Source organism: Cricetulus griseus, chromosome 7 (assembly GCF_003668045.3).
Source record: "Cricetulus griseus strain 17A/GY chromosome 7, alternate assembly CriGri-PICRH-1.0, whole genome shotgun sequence".
Taxonomy (NCBI): Eukaryota; Metazoa; Chordata; class Mammalia; order Rodentia; family Cricetidae; genus Cricetulus; species Cricetulus griseus.
Window position 1 is genome coordinate 68426651 of NC_048600.1, and position 16559 is coordinate 68443209.

The 16559-nt window shown below is 47.4% G+C and overlaps 1 protein-coding gene across 1 annotated transcript; it reads right to left on the reverse strand.

Annotated features, from left to right (window-relative positions):
* Window positions 1-426: 426 nt before the first annotated feature.
* Window positions 427-2981, reverse strand: Csf2 (colony stimulating factor 2). The gene is made up of 4 exons (XM_027427505.2): window positions 2566-2981; window positions 2421-2468; window positions 1582-1707; window positions 427-857 (listed from the first exon to the last, which is right to left on the reverse strand). The coding sequence occupies exons 1-4, from the start codon at window positions 2713-2715 to the stop codon at window positions 750-752; spliced, it is 432 nt and encodes a 143-aa protein (XP_027283306.1). The 5' UTR covers window positions 2716-2981; the 3' UTR covers window positions 427-749.
* Between the last annotated feature and the right edge of the window lie 13578 nt (window positions 2982-16559).

Consider the following 16559-nt stretch of genomic DNA (forward strand, 5'->3'; position numbering starts at 1 on the left):
AAGAGTGAGTGAGGCCCCAAGTGTCAGGGCAGAACAGGAACACAGGGTCCATTGGCCTCAAAGGGGGACAACAGTTTTGCTGGACACCAGAGTTGACTTGTTTAGACAGTGACCACCAACCCCAGAAGCCCCTTAGTTCCTAGAAAGGATGACACCCCTTCTCTGGGCCAGGTCTGTGAACTGGTTACTTCAACTTCCTGGTGAACCCTGAGTCCTTTCTCTGGGGCAGATACTCTTGAGCACCCCAGAAGGCCCACCAAGGCATTTGAGTACTGCGCCCAGACCTATGCTATACCAAGGCCTTGATCTCACTTCCCTTTGACCATGACAGCGTTGGCTTTCATCAATTCCCTACCTCCACAGCCAGCCCCCACCACCACCCAAAATTCCTCCCCTCTTAAAAATAAACCAGATAACCACACAAACAAAGGTTTTAATAATTTATTATTATGGTAAGACATCCTGAATAAATATTGTTGTGAGCTTAAATAAATAAATAAATAAATATTTTAAAAATATATAAATATATAAATAAATATCACTGGTCCCTATTAGTAGAAAATAGCCCTCACTTTTCCCCTCTACAGTGTTGGAGGGAGTCAACATTCTCAGAGATGATCTGTACTGCCCCCGCTGTGCTGTGACCCACCCTTGGTCCCTTCAAGGTAGAACTCCTGAATTCTTGGCTCATTCTGCAGGAGTAAGAGCAGCCGTCTGAGAAGTTGGATCCAGAGCTGGCCTAGGCCACCTCATTTCTGGATTGGCTCCCAGCAGTCGAAGGGGATGTCAAACAGAAAACCTCTAAGTTTTACTATGAAAGCTTCAAATGTGGTGAATTGTGTTGCACAGACATCTTCCTGAAGGGGACAAGAAAAAAAAAAAATCACTTTAGTCCAGGTGAGTGAGTGACACAGGGAAGTAGCTGTGTATTTCTTTGTGCCGCTGAGAACTCAGAGACTAGAATCCCATTTGAAAGGATCAAGTGACACTACCACTGCCTGCGTGCTACCTAAGGTATGCCTAGATCTGTCAATGGCATCCAGGGACTGTGCACTAACAGAAGGCCTCTGGTCTTTAGATTAGTTGGGCAGCCTCTTTGGTTCCAGGTGAGAGGCAAGCAGCCAACCTGAGGCATCTCCTCTCCTCTAAAAAGGCACAGGGCTCACTCTTCCATGAGGAAGGAAAAGGGGATGTTTGAAGTGTGCCAATTCTAGGAGCCCCATCCTTGTGTCCAGGCAATACAGGCACCCCACAGGGAAGTCTTGCCAGGAAGTGGTGCCTAGGAGCTGGCTCTTCTCCTGGACTTGGGAAGGCTCTGAGTTTCCTTGGGTTTGCCTCACCTCTGACCTCATGACTGATAATGGCATGCATAGCAAGGGCAGGTAGCTCCTTGTTGCTCAGCTTAGCCTCTAGGGATGAATGGGAGCCATGGCCTGTTCTTGGTGGTGGTGGGGGGGTCTGATACATCTAATAACACAGAAACAACTTGTTGGGACCCTGAACAGCTAGAGGTCACTCCTCACTAGCTCACCCTCCCAAACTAAGATATTCCTGCTCTGTGCCCTGGTGCTGTGCACTCACCGGGGTAGGGGGGCAATTCTTCTTGTAGTGGCTGGCCGTCATGTTCAAGGCACCCCCGAGTTTGGTGAAGTTGCCCTGTAGGCCCTTCTCGAATAACCTCAGGCGGGTCTGCACACATGTTGGACTCTGAAAAGCATCCATTCATTAATAAGCAAAGGCCAAGCCCTTGCAAAATGCAGGCTGCTCTCTCTTCACCCCTTTCTGTTCCCACTAAGTGGCACAGAAAGGGTCTAGTCACAACACTGTCTGATCACTGCCCTTCTCCCTGGCTAGCCCATGCTACCCTCAACTGGCACAGTCACATTTTGTAGACTGTTACTTCAAGAGGTCTGCAGTTCCAAGCCCTCCAGTTTTGCAAGCAAAGGCTGCTTGCTACCATTCTAGGAGAAGGGATCGGATAGTGTGGGGAAATCCCCCAAACCTCTTTATGGGCAAGCATTGTTCCAGAAATCCCTCTGTGTGCCTCTATAGTCAATATCCTCTCTCCATGGTCACAAGGCACAGTGAAGACTCCAAGGCAACAAGACCATCTCATAAAGTGACTCTCACTTTCCCATCATCCCCTGCAGATCCCTGACCTTTGAATGTTAGCTCTGCCCAAACTTATTGCTCAGTTGATAAAAGAATGCACATGACTGCCTCAGAGGCATGGCTATGGACAATAAAAGAGTGCACGTGACTGCCACAGAGTAATGGCTATGGACATCTTGACTACCCAGACTCTGCCCTCTCCCCCTAGCAGTCAGCAGACAGGGAAGAGTTAAGACAACCTTGCAAGGGGCTATTTAAAACAGCCCTGCAGGGACCCCGGGACGCTCCACCAGAGAGAAGCAGCTTACCTTGACGGAGAACTCTGTAGAGACCATTTCTACTTCTACATCTTCATTCTGTAAAAGGAACGTGCCATGTTACCAAACTGACAGGCAGGGCCAGACATGGGCCAGCAGGTAGCTTAGAAACAGCCAAACTCTCTCCCTTACTCACCTCCATGACAGGGTTGTTAATCAGGAAGCTCAGGACTTCTTTAATGGCATCTACATGCCTCCAAGGCCGGGTAACAAGGGCAGGTGAGGGAGTGGGTGTAGAAAAGCTACAGACCACAATGCCAAGGAAAAGTAAGATCTGCAGCCACATCCTCCTCGGGACCTTAGCCTTTCTCTCTGAGTACTGGGCTCACTGCAAAAGAGCTCTTATATACACAGTTAGAGGAAATGATTAATGGTGACCACAGAACTCCAGGGGGGCGGGGGAACTACCTGAGTTGTGGAATCTCCTGGCCCTTATCAGCTATACATGGGGCCAGTGAGCCTTCCCCCAGGTTGTCAGGCTTGGGGGTTTTCATTAATGAGCCTTTCCAAGAACTGGCAGCCCACCTGCCCGCTTCCTTGAGGGCCTCTCCTGCCCTGCCTGGGCAGCCTGATACAGCCTCTGGCTATCCTCTCCTTCTGAGGGGCCTCCAAGCAAATTTGGACTTCCTGGCCTGGAGTGGCTGGGGCGGGGCTTGGGAGACACTTCTGCTTCCATGCCGCCTGCTGTCCCTGGAGGCCTCTAGGCAAGCTATACCCTCTCTGGTGGCTCATTCCAGCCCCAGCCCCAGCCCTGGCCCATTCTCTCCCCAGCCTTCTTCTGAGATACGGACGGCTCACAGGCTCAGCCTATTATCTAATTAGACAAAATTTCAGCCAAATGGCACAGTTGTATGATGGTCTCCACAGACTCCCACTGAGGGCACTGAATGCTGGGCAAACTCAACCCAGGCAAGCCTCCCTCTTCAACCCCATCCTCCTGACCTTGAGAGCAGAGGGAATGGCAGTGAAGGGTATAGAAGCCAGGAGACCACAGCAAGTTCTCTTATGGTGCCATCCCAGCTGACTTTTCCAGTCCTGGTTCCCAAATGCATGTTCAATCCTAAAGGTTCACAGTGTGGCTGGAGCTCCTGGTGGGGGCGGGCCAAGCCACCCAAACTGACTGCTGATTTTGGCCTTCTGAGTTATGCAAGCCTCTTTACCCTCTTCAGGTCAGCCTGCCCCTTCAAAGAGGGCATACCATGGCTATCTGTCCCACTAGTGGACACCTGGAGTCCCTGAGGCTGACTGCAACATGGTAGCTGCCATGGCACAGGGACCTCTGGCTTCTCTAGCAAGTTCTCCCAGGCTTAGTTTCCTTCACAGCCCATCGATACAGCCCACCTCCCTCTCCAGACCTTTCTATGGAAGCAGGAACTGCTCTTGGAAAAGCGGCAGGTTCTTGAGAGGCTAACAAGTGTTTGCTTTTCATAATGGGTTCTGGAGAAGACAGCACAAGTTTGTGTTTGCACAAGAGATCCGGCCCATGCCTCCCGTTGCAGGAAGTTTGAAACCATGGGGCTGCATATGTCTGTGTATGCTGGTGGGGTTGGATATACATGTACTCTCAGGAATGTGTCAGGGTAGGAGGCTTTACTTAAGGGTGCATCTAACGTGAGTCCCACTTATTTCAGCTGTTCTGTGAGAACCTTTGGGCTTGTGGCAATGCCCTTCTGATATGAGAGGAGGCCTCTAGGCTAAGCAATGTGCTTTAGGGCCCAAGAAGCTGATTCAGTGGACCGTTGAAATCAGACACAAGTGAGGACTTTCAGGGGTCAGATAACAGGTGGAACACAGGACAACACCACAAGAATCATTTAGAAAGAAAAACCAAGGGCCAGAATGGCTGCATTAAAGAACTAAAGACATGTTTCCTGGGCTCAGCCTATGGCAGGTTGGTAGCCAAGAGCCTTGGGGAGTAGTGGAACGGGGGAAAGCAGAGGTCATAGAGGAAAGACTCATGCTGAGGACATGGTCCACAGGTACCAAAATTGGTGCGTATGAGGCAGAGCTCCAAGGGTTTGGGGATACGGTTTGTGGGCAGATATGTATCTTTCTCCTAGAAAGATGACATCAGGGTTGGGTCAGTGACACAGGCAGGGATTCCTAGATTGCATGCATGGAAAGAAGCGGCAATATATCAGACAGCTGTGCTGACTCAAGGGCCTCGATGGGGCTGCAGGAGGACGGAGGTGGAGACCAGATGGGTGGAGTGACCCCCTCTTTGGCCTCCCTACCCACAAGGCCAGGAGAAAACCTTCTGGAAGGAGTTTCCTGGGAGTGTCCCTTGACATGGACCCTGGGGGAAGCCAGAAGCATGTGGCTGCCCCCGGGGATCCTTATCGCAAGAGGAAGTCTTCACTGGGGAAGGAAACGGGCCCTAAAGTCCCTTACATCCCACGGGACAGACACATGAGCATGTAAGATGGTATGGCTCATCCTTGTGACTGACAGTCCTCAGGGAGGTCTTTTTCCTCCATGGGGTCTGAGATCCAGAAGACGGCTTTCAGCTCAGTCCACAGGCAAGGATGACAGCAGAGCCACATCCTGAACTCGTGCCTATTCCTGCACACGAATGTGTTCTATTACCTCCCGCTGCAGGGGACAGATGGACTTGGGAAATTCTGGTCACCTGCCTGGTCCATAAAATGGTGGACCTAGCACACTTGTCCATATAGCTTTCCAGGGAAGCTATAAAGGGACACTTGTGCATTGGCAGGAAGTCAGGAGTGCCCTGTGACTGTCCCGAGGACATCGTAGCTCTGAGAGAAAATTTTCCCAGCAGATTCTGCCATCTATCTAGATATTGCTATGCCCCAGGCTTGGGCTTTTGTCTCCCTACTCAGCCACCATGAATTCTGGAATATCCCAGGAAAGTACCCCTCCCTGACTTCCATTGCGTCATCCATTTGATGGATGCTGTGTCTGCCTTAGGAAAGTTTGTAGGAAGACTTTCCCAGGGGAGCCAGTGTCCTGCTACCTTCCCCATCTTGGGGAAGTCCTAACCTGGCAGAAGACCCAGAATTTCTGTAATGTTCAAGAACTGCTGTGCCTTGTCCTGTCCTGGCCCCCAGGAACATCGTTCTGGACAAATTCAGTGAAGTAGGAAAACAGCCTCCAGCCAGAGTCAAACAAAGCTTGTGGAGTCTTGCTCTACTGATGGCCATGATACAATATCACCGTGGATGGCTTGTACTTCCTTGAGAAGTTGGTCTTATCCCTCCCTGCCACACCAGACACATAGAGACAAAATTCCAACCTTTGGTGTCTCTGATGTAAGGTGACCCCTCTCACATTCTCTGCCCCTGCCCAATACATTTTAAAAGGCCAAGTTCACTTCTAGTTCTGTCCCAGATACCTGGCTATCCTCAGGCTTCTGGCATTGATGAGTACTGATGACTGTGGGAGGACCCGAGGGTCCATTCAGCCAAGCCTCCAGGAGGGTGTGTAATATGCTCTTAGCTCTCAGAGAGCTCATGTCTATGTCCCTATGGAATAGAGGGCAGGGACCACCAGGACTAGATTCACAGCACATGGTTGCCATGTGCCAACGAAGATATGCACAAAAATCAAACAGCCACGCAGAAAGCCATGGGATGAGAGTAAATGGGGTTGAGAGTGAAGGAGGTGTCTCTGAAACTCAGGGACCAGGTCACCCGGCTGGGTTAGGGATCATTTGCTTCAGTGGGGAAAATGCACACTAGCAGTAAAGTTTGGGATGTCAGCCAGACTGGACTGACTGAGGCAAAGGCACACAACCTATGAAAGCACCAGGTCTGCCTCCCACAATGCCCTGGGCCTTCTCTTTACCTAGGATTCTCCCTCCAGGGTTAGGAATGTGCCCCACCCCTGAATCTCTGCCCCAAGCCTTATCTCCAACTGAGAGGTCATGCAGAGCCCTCCTTGAAAAAAATCACTGGGAATACAAGGAGGAGAAAGGAAGCTGGAAGACATTACAACTTCCCAGAATGCAGAGGGTCCTTCTTCCTGCTCTAGGTGCAGGAGGAGTCAGACTCTTGATTTGCTTTGATGCCTGCCAGCTTCGGGAGCTGAGGGGCCACAACTAAAGCTGCAGTTGCTGCTTTATATTTTCAGCAGGACAGGGTCCTGGAAGGAGCCTCTCACAGGACTATTTGGGTCTTCCAGGATCCCTCACTCCCCTTAAGCCCCTGTCTGGTCCAGCATGTCAACTGCCTCTCAGGATTTCATGTCCCAGAAGTCTTGGCCTTGAACTTTGGTTCACAGGATCCTTGTCTCTGGACACCCATCCCCATCCTGACTGCTGTCAATGTCCTTTTGACACCTTCCCTGAGGCCTCACAAGGGTTAAGGCCCACCTGTACCACTCCAGCTGAAGGCCAACAGAGGTCATAAAAGGCAACCATAAATTAGGAGTGCCTGCTGGTGGCAGGGAGGGGTCCGTGGAGACCTCCCATTCCTAGGATGACCAGCTCTTATCTACTTCTAAGTACACACCAGTTCCCATACTCCTAGACTATGTGTGACCGGGTAGGAGGTGCCAAGTTCCTGATATACGACCCCATTCCAGGAAGCATCAGCCTCAATTGTCATAGATGCAGAGCTGCAGGCACAGACCCATCTTCAGGCCTAGCCACTGGGTTGCAGAATCACTTTCCTTCTCTGGGCCCAACCTTCATCTTCACAGGGGGATGGAGACCTCTGCAGGTCACTGCAGAGATGCCTGAAGATTGGCACCAAAAGCACTTCTTAAATTTTGCCAAGAGCTATGTGGATGAAGATTCTTCTGCTTGGGCTTTCTGTTTGGGCTAGTTGGGAGGCCTCCATTCCAGCCTCAGTTTCCCAAGCCACCAAAGAAAGAAAATTATCACCAGGATCTGGGCAGGTCAGAATTCTATATGAAGGTCCCCTATGGAGCAATCTAATCCCCATTCAGACCTGCCCTATGCCCCAAGATGTCCCCATGCATACCCTTAAGAGGCAAAGGCAACTTGGAATGTGGGGAACAGTGCTGTGCAGGGATCTGGGTGGGCTACAAAGTGGCTGAGTTGCACCAATTTTCCTGTAAGGGCCAATTAGGAAATAAAACCATCTTTCCCATTCCTGTCCCTCTCCTGGCTAGGGAGAGGCAGTTCTAGGTGAGCAGTGACCAGGATACATGCCCCTGGGAATAAGCAGACTGACTGTTTGCTTGAGGAGAGCAGGGATGTCAAATTTAGCAATATTGCTTGGCTCAGGTGGCTTATCACCCCTCTGGATTCGAAGCACATAGTCCCACCAAGGGCTAGCAGCTGTCTATTTATTATTATTTTTCAATATTCACTTATTTATTTGTGTGGTACACGCATGCCATGGCTTGTGTGTAGGGGTCAGAGGACAGTTCTCTCCTTCCACCACGAGTGTCCAGGATAGACCTCAGGTCATCAGGTGTGGCAGCTTTTACACACTGTTGCAAGTCCTAGAAATCAAACTTCTCTGGTCATGTTTAGCCTTTTGGTGCCACCAGGCAGTCCCATTTGGCCTGGCTCTGAGATATTTTTATTACCACACTCACTCTAGATCATGGGGCCAGGATACAAAATACATCCCAACATATGTATTTTCTCCCATAGAAGGGAGGAAAGGAGGGAGGCCCATGTCCTGCTGCCAGGCATGAACCCCTAGTATTCAGCCTCCTCTCCAACATGTCCCAAGCTCCCTGCTCACAGAGGCTCCCTATGTCCACATCTGTCTGTGCTGCCAGGACTGGTCTGCAGGACAGCCCTGGACACTCCTTGCGTGGCTCAGCTGGCATATCTACTGAAGGAAGTCCCAAGAGTCAACTATGGAGTCTCCCATCTGAGGGTGGCAGTAAGATGTCCCAGGATAGGATTCTATACACCCTGGGGATCATGGAGAACCCAGGGAGGCAGAAATGTCTGTATGACCCAGGCAGGAAGTGGAAGGTGAACCTGAGGTCTTCTGAGACTGTGGCTGCCAGTGACAGTAGGGATTGCAGTGAGCTAATGAACAGTGTCTCTTGGAGGCATTAAGGGGGAACTGAGGACACAGGAAATCATAGAGGGACCTAAACTCTGGGGTAAGGGGAGGCAGGGAAGTAGAAAAGGGGGGACAGAAAATCACATTCAATTGTATATTGGGGTGGGTCGGTGAATACAGAAGGAGCTGAGTGACAGGCGCACACTCAGGCTGCAACTTGAAGGATGTGGTACACCACATGGAGAGCCATGTCCAGGGGGAGGAGGCCCCAGGAGGGCCCTGGCTCAGATGAAAGGCTCTTGTACCTTCGTGGACCAGCAGACACGCTGTGGCTTAGGGCTTCAGAAGACTCTGTGCTCCACTGTCTGAACATCTGCCTCAGTCTCTCCATCCTCGTAGAAGGGGTGATCCTAGACCTCTTCAGTCCTTGTGGGACTTTTCTGCACCCCTCTTCACTCCAGGAAGACAGCATCTTTGCCCAGTACACACCCATGTCCATGAGCCCAGCCTCAAGTTTTCAAAGGGGGAAAAGTAGTCCTACTCACCCATCAGAACTCTCTCCCCTCAGCCTAGATCTCCCTCTCCTCCATGTGCCTTGTCATCTCCGGAGCACCTCCCACTCCCCTCTGCAGGACTGGTCTCTGCTTCTACCTGCAGCTCCCCTCCCCTGCCCTCGCTCTATCCTGTTGGTGTGAGACTCAGTATCTTTAAGGTCCCATCCTAGCCATCCACATCTCTACACCCACCACACCCCAGGCCTTGCTCATCCCAGTTTTCTCATCTCCATGGTTGCCATGCTGGCTGGGCATGAATACGGTAAAGGGACCAGCTGAGGCCAGAAGGGGTCCTGCCTCCACCTTGGTCACCTGGTATTCAGTCACCCCGAAGGAATGGTTCAACTACTTAGACTCCCTGTGCTAATTCATCACACACTATTAGATGTCTATGCCCTTGCTACTCGGTACCATCTACTTGACCCCTTCCCATATCTTGTCCAACCTCCCATGCCTGGTGGAGTCCTGCCACTTGGGTGAGCTCCTGGACATCCCTTCCAGTGGGAAGCACCTGAGATCAGCATCCACCCATCCCTGTACTGGCCCCTGCCCCTGCGTTGTGCTGCTGACTGAACAGAGCCAGACGGCCCCCAAAGGTTCTAGCCTGTATCTCATTAACCCTGCCTCTGCATGGGGAAGCTTCAGCAAAACTAGTTCAAGTGGGATTCAAAGCCAGGGAGGAAAAAAAAAAAAAAAAAACCCTTCCTAGTCTAGGAGGGTTAGAATTATGGGGTGAGTTTAACTAGATTCTCTATTTCTACCTGCCTTAGATACTTGCCTTTCTGGAAATTTCTCTTTGATTCATTTTTCTGGGTTTGCGTATTTTTTTTCCAGGCAGGAAAAGATAAGCTTCCCATCTTGTCCTCCCAATGAAAAGCTGTGTGTAAAGTTAAGACAAGGGATGGAAGTGAAACTCCTGATTGGCTGGCACCTCAGATGCAGGAAGGCAACTGCTCTAGGATTTGCCGTGGACTGTTGCTGCCCTCTGCTGCCCTTTGGACTTAACTGACCTAGCACAAAGGGCAGGCTGGGTACTTGACTGCAGGGAAGATGCAAGCCAGCCTGGCTTCCTGTTGGCTCAGGGAGTCTGAACCTTCCCCGCCAGTGGCTGGGCATGACAAAGGGCCTGTCCACCTGGGTTTTATAACAAGGGATTAAGTTTAATCCCTTGATATAAGACCCAGACGGACAGAAGCCCACAGGGAAGGAACTAGCAGGCTCAATGCTCTTTAGTCAGCCTCAGGGTTCGTGGACAGCTGTCACACTGTCCTCACATGAAAGGAAAACTTGAGGGGCTTCCAAGGGTCCTTTTCAATTTGTTTTTAATTGTGTGTGTGTGGGGGGGGGTGTTAAGTGCATATTAGTACAAGTACGTACCCTCAGAGGCCAGAAGAGGGCACTAGATCCCTTGGAGATGGTGCTACAACCAGTTGTAAGCCAGGTGTTAGGAACATGAATTCCACAAGAACAGTCCATGCTCTTAACTACTGAGCCATCTCTCTAACCCAGAAGTCCTATATTTAAGTACATTAATCCCATTTATGAGCCCCTACACAATCTTTTCCTCAAAACCCCACTAGCAAATACCATTACACATGTATTTGGGAGTATACATTCAGCCTAAGTCCAAAGCACATAGATACTCCCCTAAATCCTACCAAGAACCAACCACAACTTGATTCTGGACTCCAACCCAGGGCTAAGTTTGGGACAGGCTATGCTGGCCCCAGATAGGGTCTGAAGTTTGAGGTCAAAGGTAAACTTAAGTCAGTGGTCATTCCTGACTCCAACTGGCTAAAGGGGGCAGATGGGACAATTCCAGAAGGACATTAATGTATACACAGAATGTCTGAGAAGGCTCATTCCCATTTCAGGAATATCACCACTCCATGCCTGCAATGGGCCTTGCATTTCTGACCTCTCTCCTCACCCCTGCACATCTTCCTCCACCAGGTCTGAGCCAGGCACTAACTTCTGCTTATTGTAATATTCTTCAGCAATACAGACCTGGCCCACCTCAGTGCCCAACCCAGAACTGTGGAGAAAAGCAGACTAGGGAGGATGGCAGACATCCCAGGTCATTTTGTTTCATGAATGCCCTCCGTACATTGTGGTTCCTGGGTGTTGTAAAACAACAAAAACAAAAACAAAAACAAAAACAAACAAACCATAGCTGTTTTTCCCTCTGATAGTTACACAGCTGGCACAGTCTTGTCATTTAGGTCTCCACTTATATGTCAGCTTCCTTAGAAAGAATCTCACAAACCACACAATCTAAAGCAATCCTTCAGAGGTCCCTCTATCTATTTAGTTCACTGACAGGTCCACAAGACCAGTACAGTGCCCCCCTACATGGGTGCTTAGTCAACAGGCACCATGAACAACAAGACATTATGGGAACATAGTGCCCTTCAGTTTGGAGAAAATTCACAGCCATGGACAGTAGCATCAAGAATCGGGTCCTTCAGTGAGACAGCTAGGTGAGAGCAAAATGATGGACTGCTGCCAGTGAGGGCTCTGGCAGCTGGTAAAAGAGAAACAGAATTCCATGGAGGAGTCTCCTGGGGAGGTGTGTGCTAATTAGTTTTTTTTTTTTTTTTTTTTTTTTTTTTGTCAACTTGACACAAATAGAGTCACCTGGGAGGAGGAAACCTCAGTTGAAGAAATGCCTCCTTCAAATCCACTGTTGGGGTATCTGAGGGGAGTTTTCTTGATTAATGATGGATAGGGGAGGGCACAGCCCCTGTAGGTGGGGATGGTCAGGGGTCCTATAAGAAGGTGAATTGAGAAAGCCAATGAGCAGCACTCCTTCTTGGTCTCTGCTTCAGTTCCTGCCTCCAGGTTCCTGCCTTGCCTTCTTGTTTGGGCTTACTTGGTAACAGACTGATTTGTAAGCCAAAAGAAACCCTTTCCTCCACAAGGTGCTTTTGATCAGTATTTTTATCTTAGTAGAGAAGTAAACTAATACAAAGAAACCTTTCCCCCGTTTGCACGGTTGTAGATCCTATCACTTCGACAAATGATTGTCATGCTACAGATAACCAACCGATCGTTGTCTGCCAATAATTATTTCTTTTTTAGAGTTAAAAGATTAGGTAATGGATTTCTTTTTGCAATTCCAAACACACTTCCTTTGAAAGCCCATCCCCACCCTCGGCTTCCCCCATTCCCTTCCTGTTGGTCCTCTTCCCCCTTCCAGTAGCCCCAATTCTGCTTTGATAGCTGTTCTATTCCCCACTGTCCCCTCTCACCTCTCTTAAGACCTGTTTCCCCTCTTACCGTCCCTTTTCTAGTTTCATGAACTAAGACCACACCCACATATAGATACATATAAAAATTAAGATGCAGGACCCTCATTAGAGAGAAAATATGTGCTATTTGTCTTTCTAAGTCTGTGTTACTTCTCCTAATACAGTAATTTCCAGTTCTATGCTTTTTCCCCGTGGAAATCCCATGGTTTCATCTTTCTTCGTGACTGCATAAAGCTCCACTGTGTAAACCACATTTCCTTTGTCTATGCCTCTGTTGATGGACATCTAGGCTGGTTCCATTTCCTGGCTAATGTGAATAGTTTGGATGTGCAAGTATCTCCACGATAGGACTCTCTGAGTCTTTTAGATACAGAAGTAGTCATATGGTATCATATGGTAGTTCCACTTGCTGGGTGTTTTTTTGTTCTGTTTTGTTTTTTGTTTTTGTTTTTGAGAAACATCCATATTGATTTCCATAGTTGCTGTGTCAGTTTATGTCCCCAATAAGTAAGGATTTCTCTTTCTCCACATACTGACCACCATTCTGCTATTCTGACTGGAGAGAGATGGAATCTCAAAGTAGTTTTGGGCAGCCTTGATGGCTGAGAATGTTGAACACTTTTTCAGATATTTATTGACTATTTGTTTCTTCTCTTGAGAACTGTCTATTTAGTTCATCATCGCACTTATTCTTGGATGATGTGGAGGTTTGTTGTCTAGTTTTCAGTTCTTTGTATATGATAGAAATTAAACCCTTTGTTAGATATATAGCGTCAAAGTTTTCTATTACTCTGTAGTCTGTCTCTTCACTTTGTTGACAGTTTCTTTGGCTATGTGGAAACTTAATTTCATGGATGTTATTTGTCAGTTCTTAGGGAGATTTCCTATACTGCTGGAGTCCTTTTAAGGGTTCTTGCTCATGCCTATGTTTTGAGTGTTTTTCCTCTAGTAGCTTTAGCACTTTATATTCAGGTCTTAGGTTCATTTTTAATTCATCTTTGTGCACTGTGGGAGATACAGGTCTACTTTCACTATTCTATATGTAGACAGTCAGCTTTCTGAGCACTGTTTTGAAGAGGCTGTTTTTTTTCCACATGTTTTTGATGCCTTTGTTAAAAATTAGGCATCTATAGCTGTGTGGGTTTATTGTTGAGGACTCTATTCTGTTCCATTGATGTACATATCTGTTTTTTACTGTATTTGTCACTATGGCTTTGTAGTATAATTTGAGATTAGCTATTATGATAATTCTAGCATTATTCTTTCTGCTTAGGATCCTCTAAGCTACTTAGATTATAAGAATTTTAGAATTTTTTTCTGGTTCTGTGAAGAATGTCACTGGGATTTTGATGGAAATGACATTGAAACCATAGACTATTTTTTTTTATAATCTAGACATTTTCACAATATTTATTCTGCCAATAATTTCTGTTTTCAGTGTCTTAAAGTTTTTACTGTGGAATTCTGTCATCTCGTTGACTAGGCTTAGTATCCTTCTGTCTAAGTATTTTAAATTTTGGAGCTATTGTGAATGGTTTTCCTAGTTTCTTTCTCAGAAAATTTGTTATTAGTATATAGAAAAGTTACTGATTTCTGTGTGTAAAGTTTGTGTTCTGAAAAACAAAATATTTGTGAATATTTGTCAAATGTAAGGATTTTCTGTTACAAACTCTAAGGTCTTTTAAGCATGTCCATGCCATCTGCAGATAAGAGTAATTTGACTTCTTTATTCTCTATTTGTATCTGTTTATTTCTTTCCCTTGCCTATTACTCTGTCTAGGACTTGAAACCCTATACTGAATACAAGTAGAGAAAGTGGACAACCTTATCTTGTTCTAGATTTTGAAGAAATGCTCTCAGTTTTTGCCTGCTTAGTTTATTGTTGACTATAGGTTTACCACATGTAATATTTCTTATGTTGAGGTATGCTCCTTCTAAATTACTTTAGGGCTTTTATCATGAAGGCGTGTTGAACTTTGTCAAATGCCTTTTCTGTACCTATGGAGATGATAGTATGATTTCTGTCCTTGTCTATTTGTGTGGTGTGCTGTACTTACTGATTTGTGTGTGTTAACCCAAACTTGCATCTGTGATGTGAAACCAATTTGGCCGTGATGTGTGAGCTTCTTAATGTATTCTTGAATTCAGTTTGCAAATATTTTAGTGTGTGTGTGTGTGTGTGTGTGTGTGTGTGTGTGTGTGTGAGAGAGAGAGAGAGAGAGAGAGAGAGAGAGAGAGAGAGAGAGAGAGAGAGAGCAGGCACATGTGTACCACGGTGCAAGTGTAGAGGTCAGAGAACAACTCTTGGGAGTTGGCTCTCTCCTGTCACCTTATGGGTGGGTTCTAGGATCAAACTTGGGTTGTTAGACCCAAACATAAGAACCTCTGCCCACTCAGCCGTCACACCATCCCATCCACTGTCGTTTTAAATTTGATTTACCAGTTCTTTCACTTCTAAAATTTTCTGTTTGGTTCTTTTTCAGTGTTTCAATTTCCTTGCTGGAGTTTTTTTTTTTTTTTTTTTTTTTTTTCTCCATGGTTTTGAACTTCTCCTCCAAGTTACTGATCACTTTTGCTCTGAATGTTTTTATTTCAGTCCTGAATTGATCTCTCTACTGCTTTGGGTAGTGGGAGCTTGTTGGGGGTGGGGTGGGGGTGTTAGACCCGGTGATCTTCTAGAATTTCATCTATTTCATTATGTACAGATAGAGGAGTTGTGAGCTGGCAATGGCACTGGAGCAGGTTGTAGTCTCATCGTTTTTGTGCCACTTTGTTGTGTTCTATGCATCTCTTAGGACAGATAGGTCCTCCAGATTTTATTTTCCCCTATTCCTCTTATTTACTGGTTTTATTTCATACGAGTCTTCCTGGTGATCCGGCTGCACATGCTGTTAGTAAGGCAGGAGGTAACATCAGCAAAATACATCAGTTAACAGCTGTCCTGGTGTTGGAGTACAGAAGATTTTTGTGCACTTTGTGGGTGTTCCTGAAAAGGTTTTGATGCATTACTAGGCACTGGCTGTGGAAAGAGTGCTTTATCATTTCTTTTAGAGCTAAAGGTATCAATATGTAACTGAGATGGGGGAAGAAACAGAGAAAGGAGGCAAGAGGTAGTAAGGCAGGAATGAGAAGGAAAACATCAGGCCTGGGTCATGGGAAATAAAGAAACCACTGCAGGATAAAGGACTGAATTGGTCCCCACAAGTAGGGAGGAGGTATGCTAGTCTCAGTAATTCAAACAAGTTAAGTCAGTGTGTCCTTCCAAATGAGAAAGAACTCAGCCACTAAAGTCCACTCTCTGCCGGCATTCCCTGCTCTGAGGTCTGCTGCTTGCATGCTACAACCTTGCCTCTGGTGTTCTAAGGATTGGTCTTTGGGTGGCAGGCTCTGGAAGGTCTAAGGCCTGCACACATGAGCTTACCTTTGTGTGCCATTAAGGCACTGTACCAGGTCCCACAGTGCTCTCACAGTCCAGTGCAGCTCACCAGGCAGTGTAAGGGGAGGGTAGTGTCTTCTCTGGTGTCTATCTCCTAGTCTCAGCCTCTGGTCTCTGGGTTTCAGCCACAATCTGTACATGCCTTATCCAGCCTCTGGTTGTGTTTCCAGAGCCTGGACCCCCTCTGTCTAGTTCTTGAGGTTTCCACCTAGTCTCAGTTTTCATCTGGCCAGCTGCAGCAGAGTTGTGGCTGCTACCAGTGACTTGGCTCCTTCTTTTCAGAGAAACTCCTATCTCGGCTTATTTCAGTTTTCTTTAGCTCTTTTCATACATGAATAGATCTATTGTGGTTTTTATCTAGTGTTCATCTATGCACACACATGCTGCTTCTAATCTACTACCTTACCCAGGAAGTTCTGGAATTTCTTTTTAAACATTTAACAATTAGCTCTGTGAGCCAGTATGAGCTGGTCCCAGCTCACCACTGACTCTGGCCCTCTGTGAACTAGTTATGGGAGAAGCATGGCTGGACAAGGCAACAGGTAGCAGACCACAGACTAAAGTGGGGCTGATGACATGCTATGACTCATCACAGGGACATGAGTGGAGCACAAATGCCATCTCAGATAGGATGAAAATAGAACCAGAACCCCCCACCACCACCCAAAAAAATCTGTGAGCGAAGGCAAGTGGACAGAAATGGACACTCAGGGGAACTGGGGAAATCCAGACTAGATTCCAAGTTAACTGGGTATGTCAGACCCCCATGTTTCCCACAGCGTCCAAAGATGCACCCTGAGACTGGGGCACATCTCCCTCTAGTGGTCATTTCAAGAACTGCAGTAATGCCTCATTTCTCTGCCCTCTGAGCACCTCAAGGGCTTCCGGGTGAGTCAGGCTGGTGGGTGGGGGGAAGAGGAGAGATGTGTTTCTTT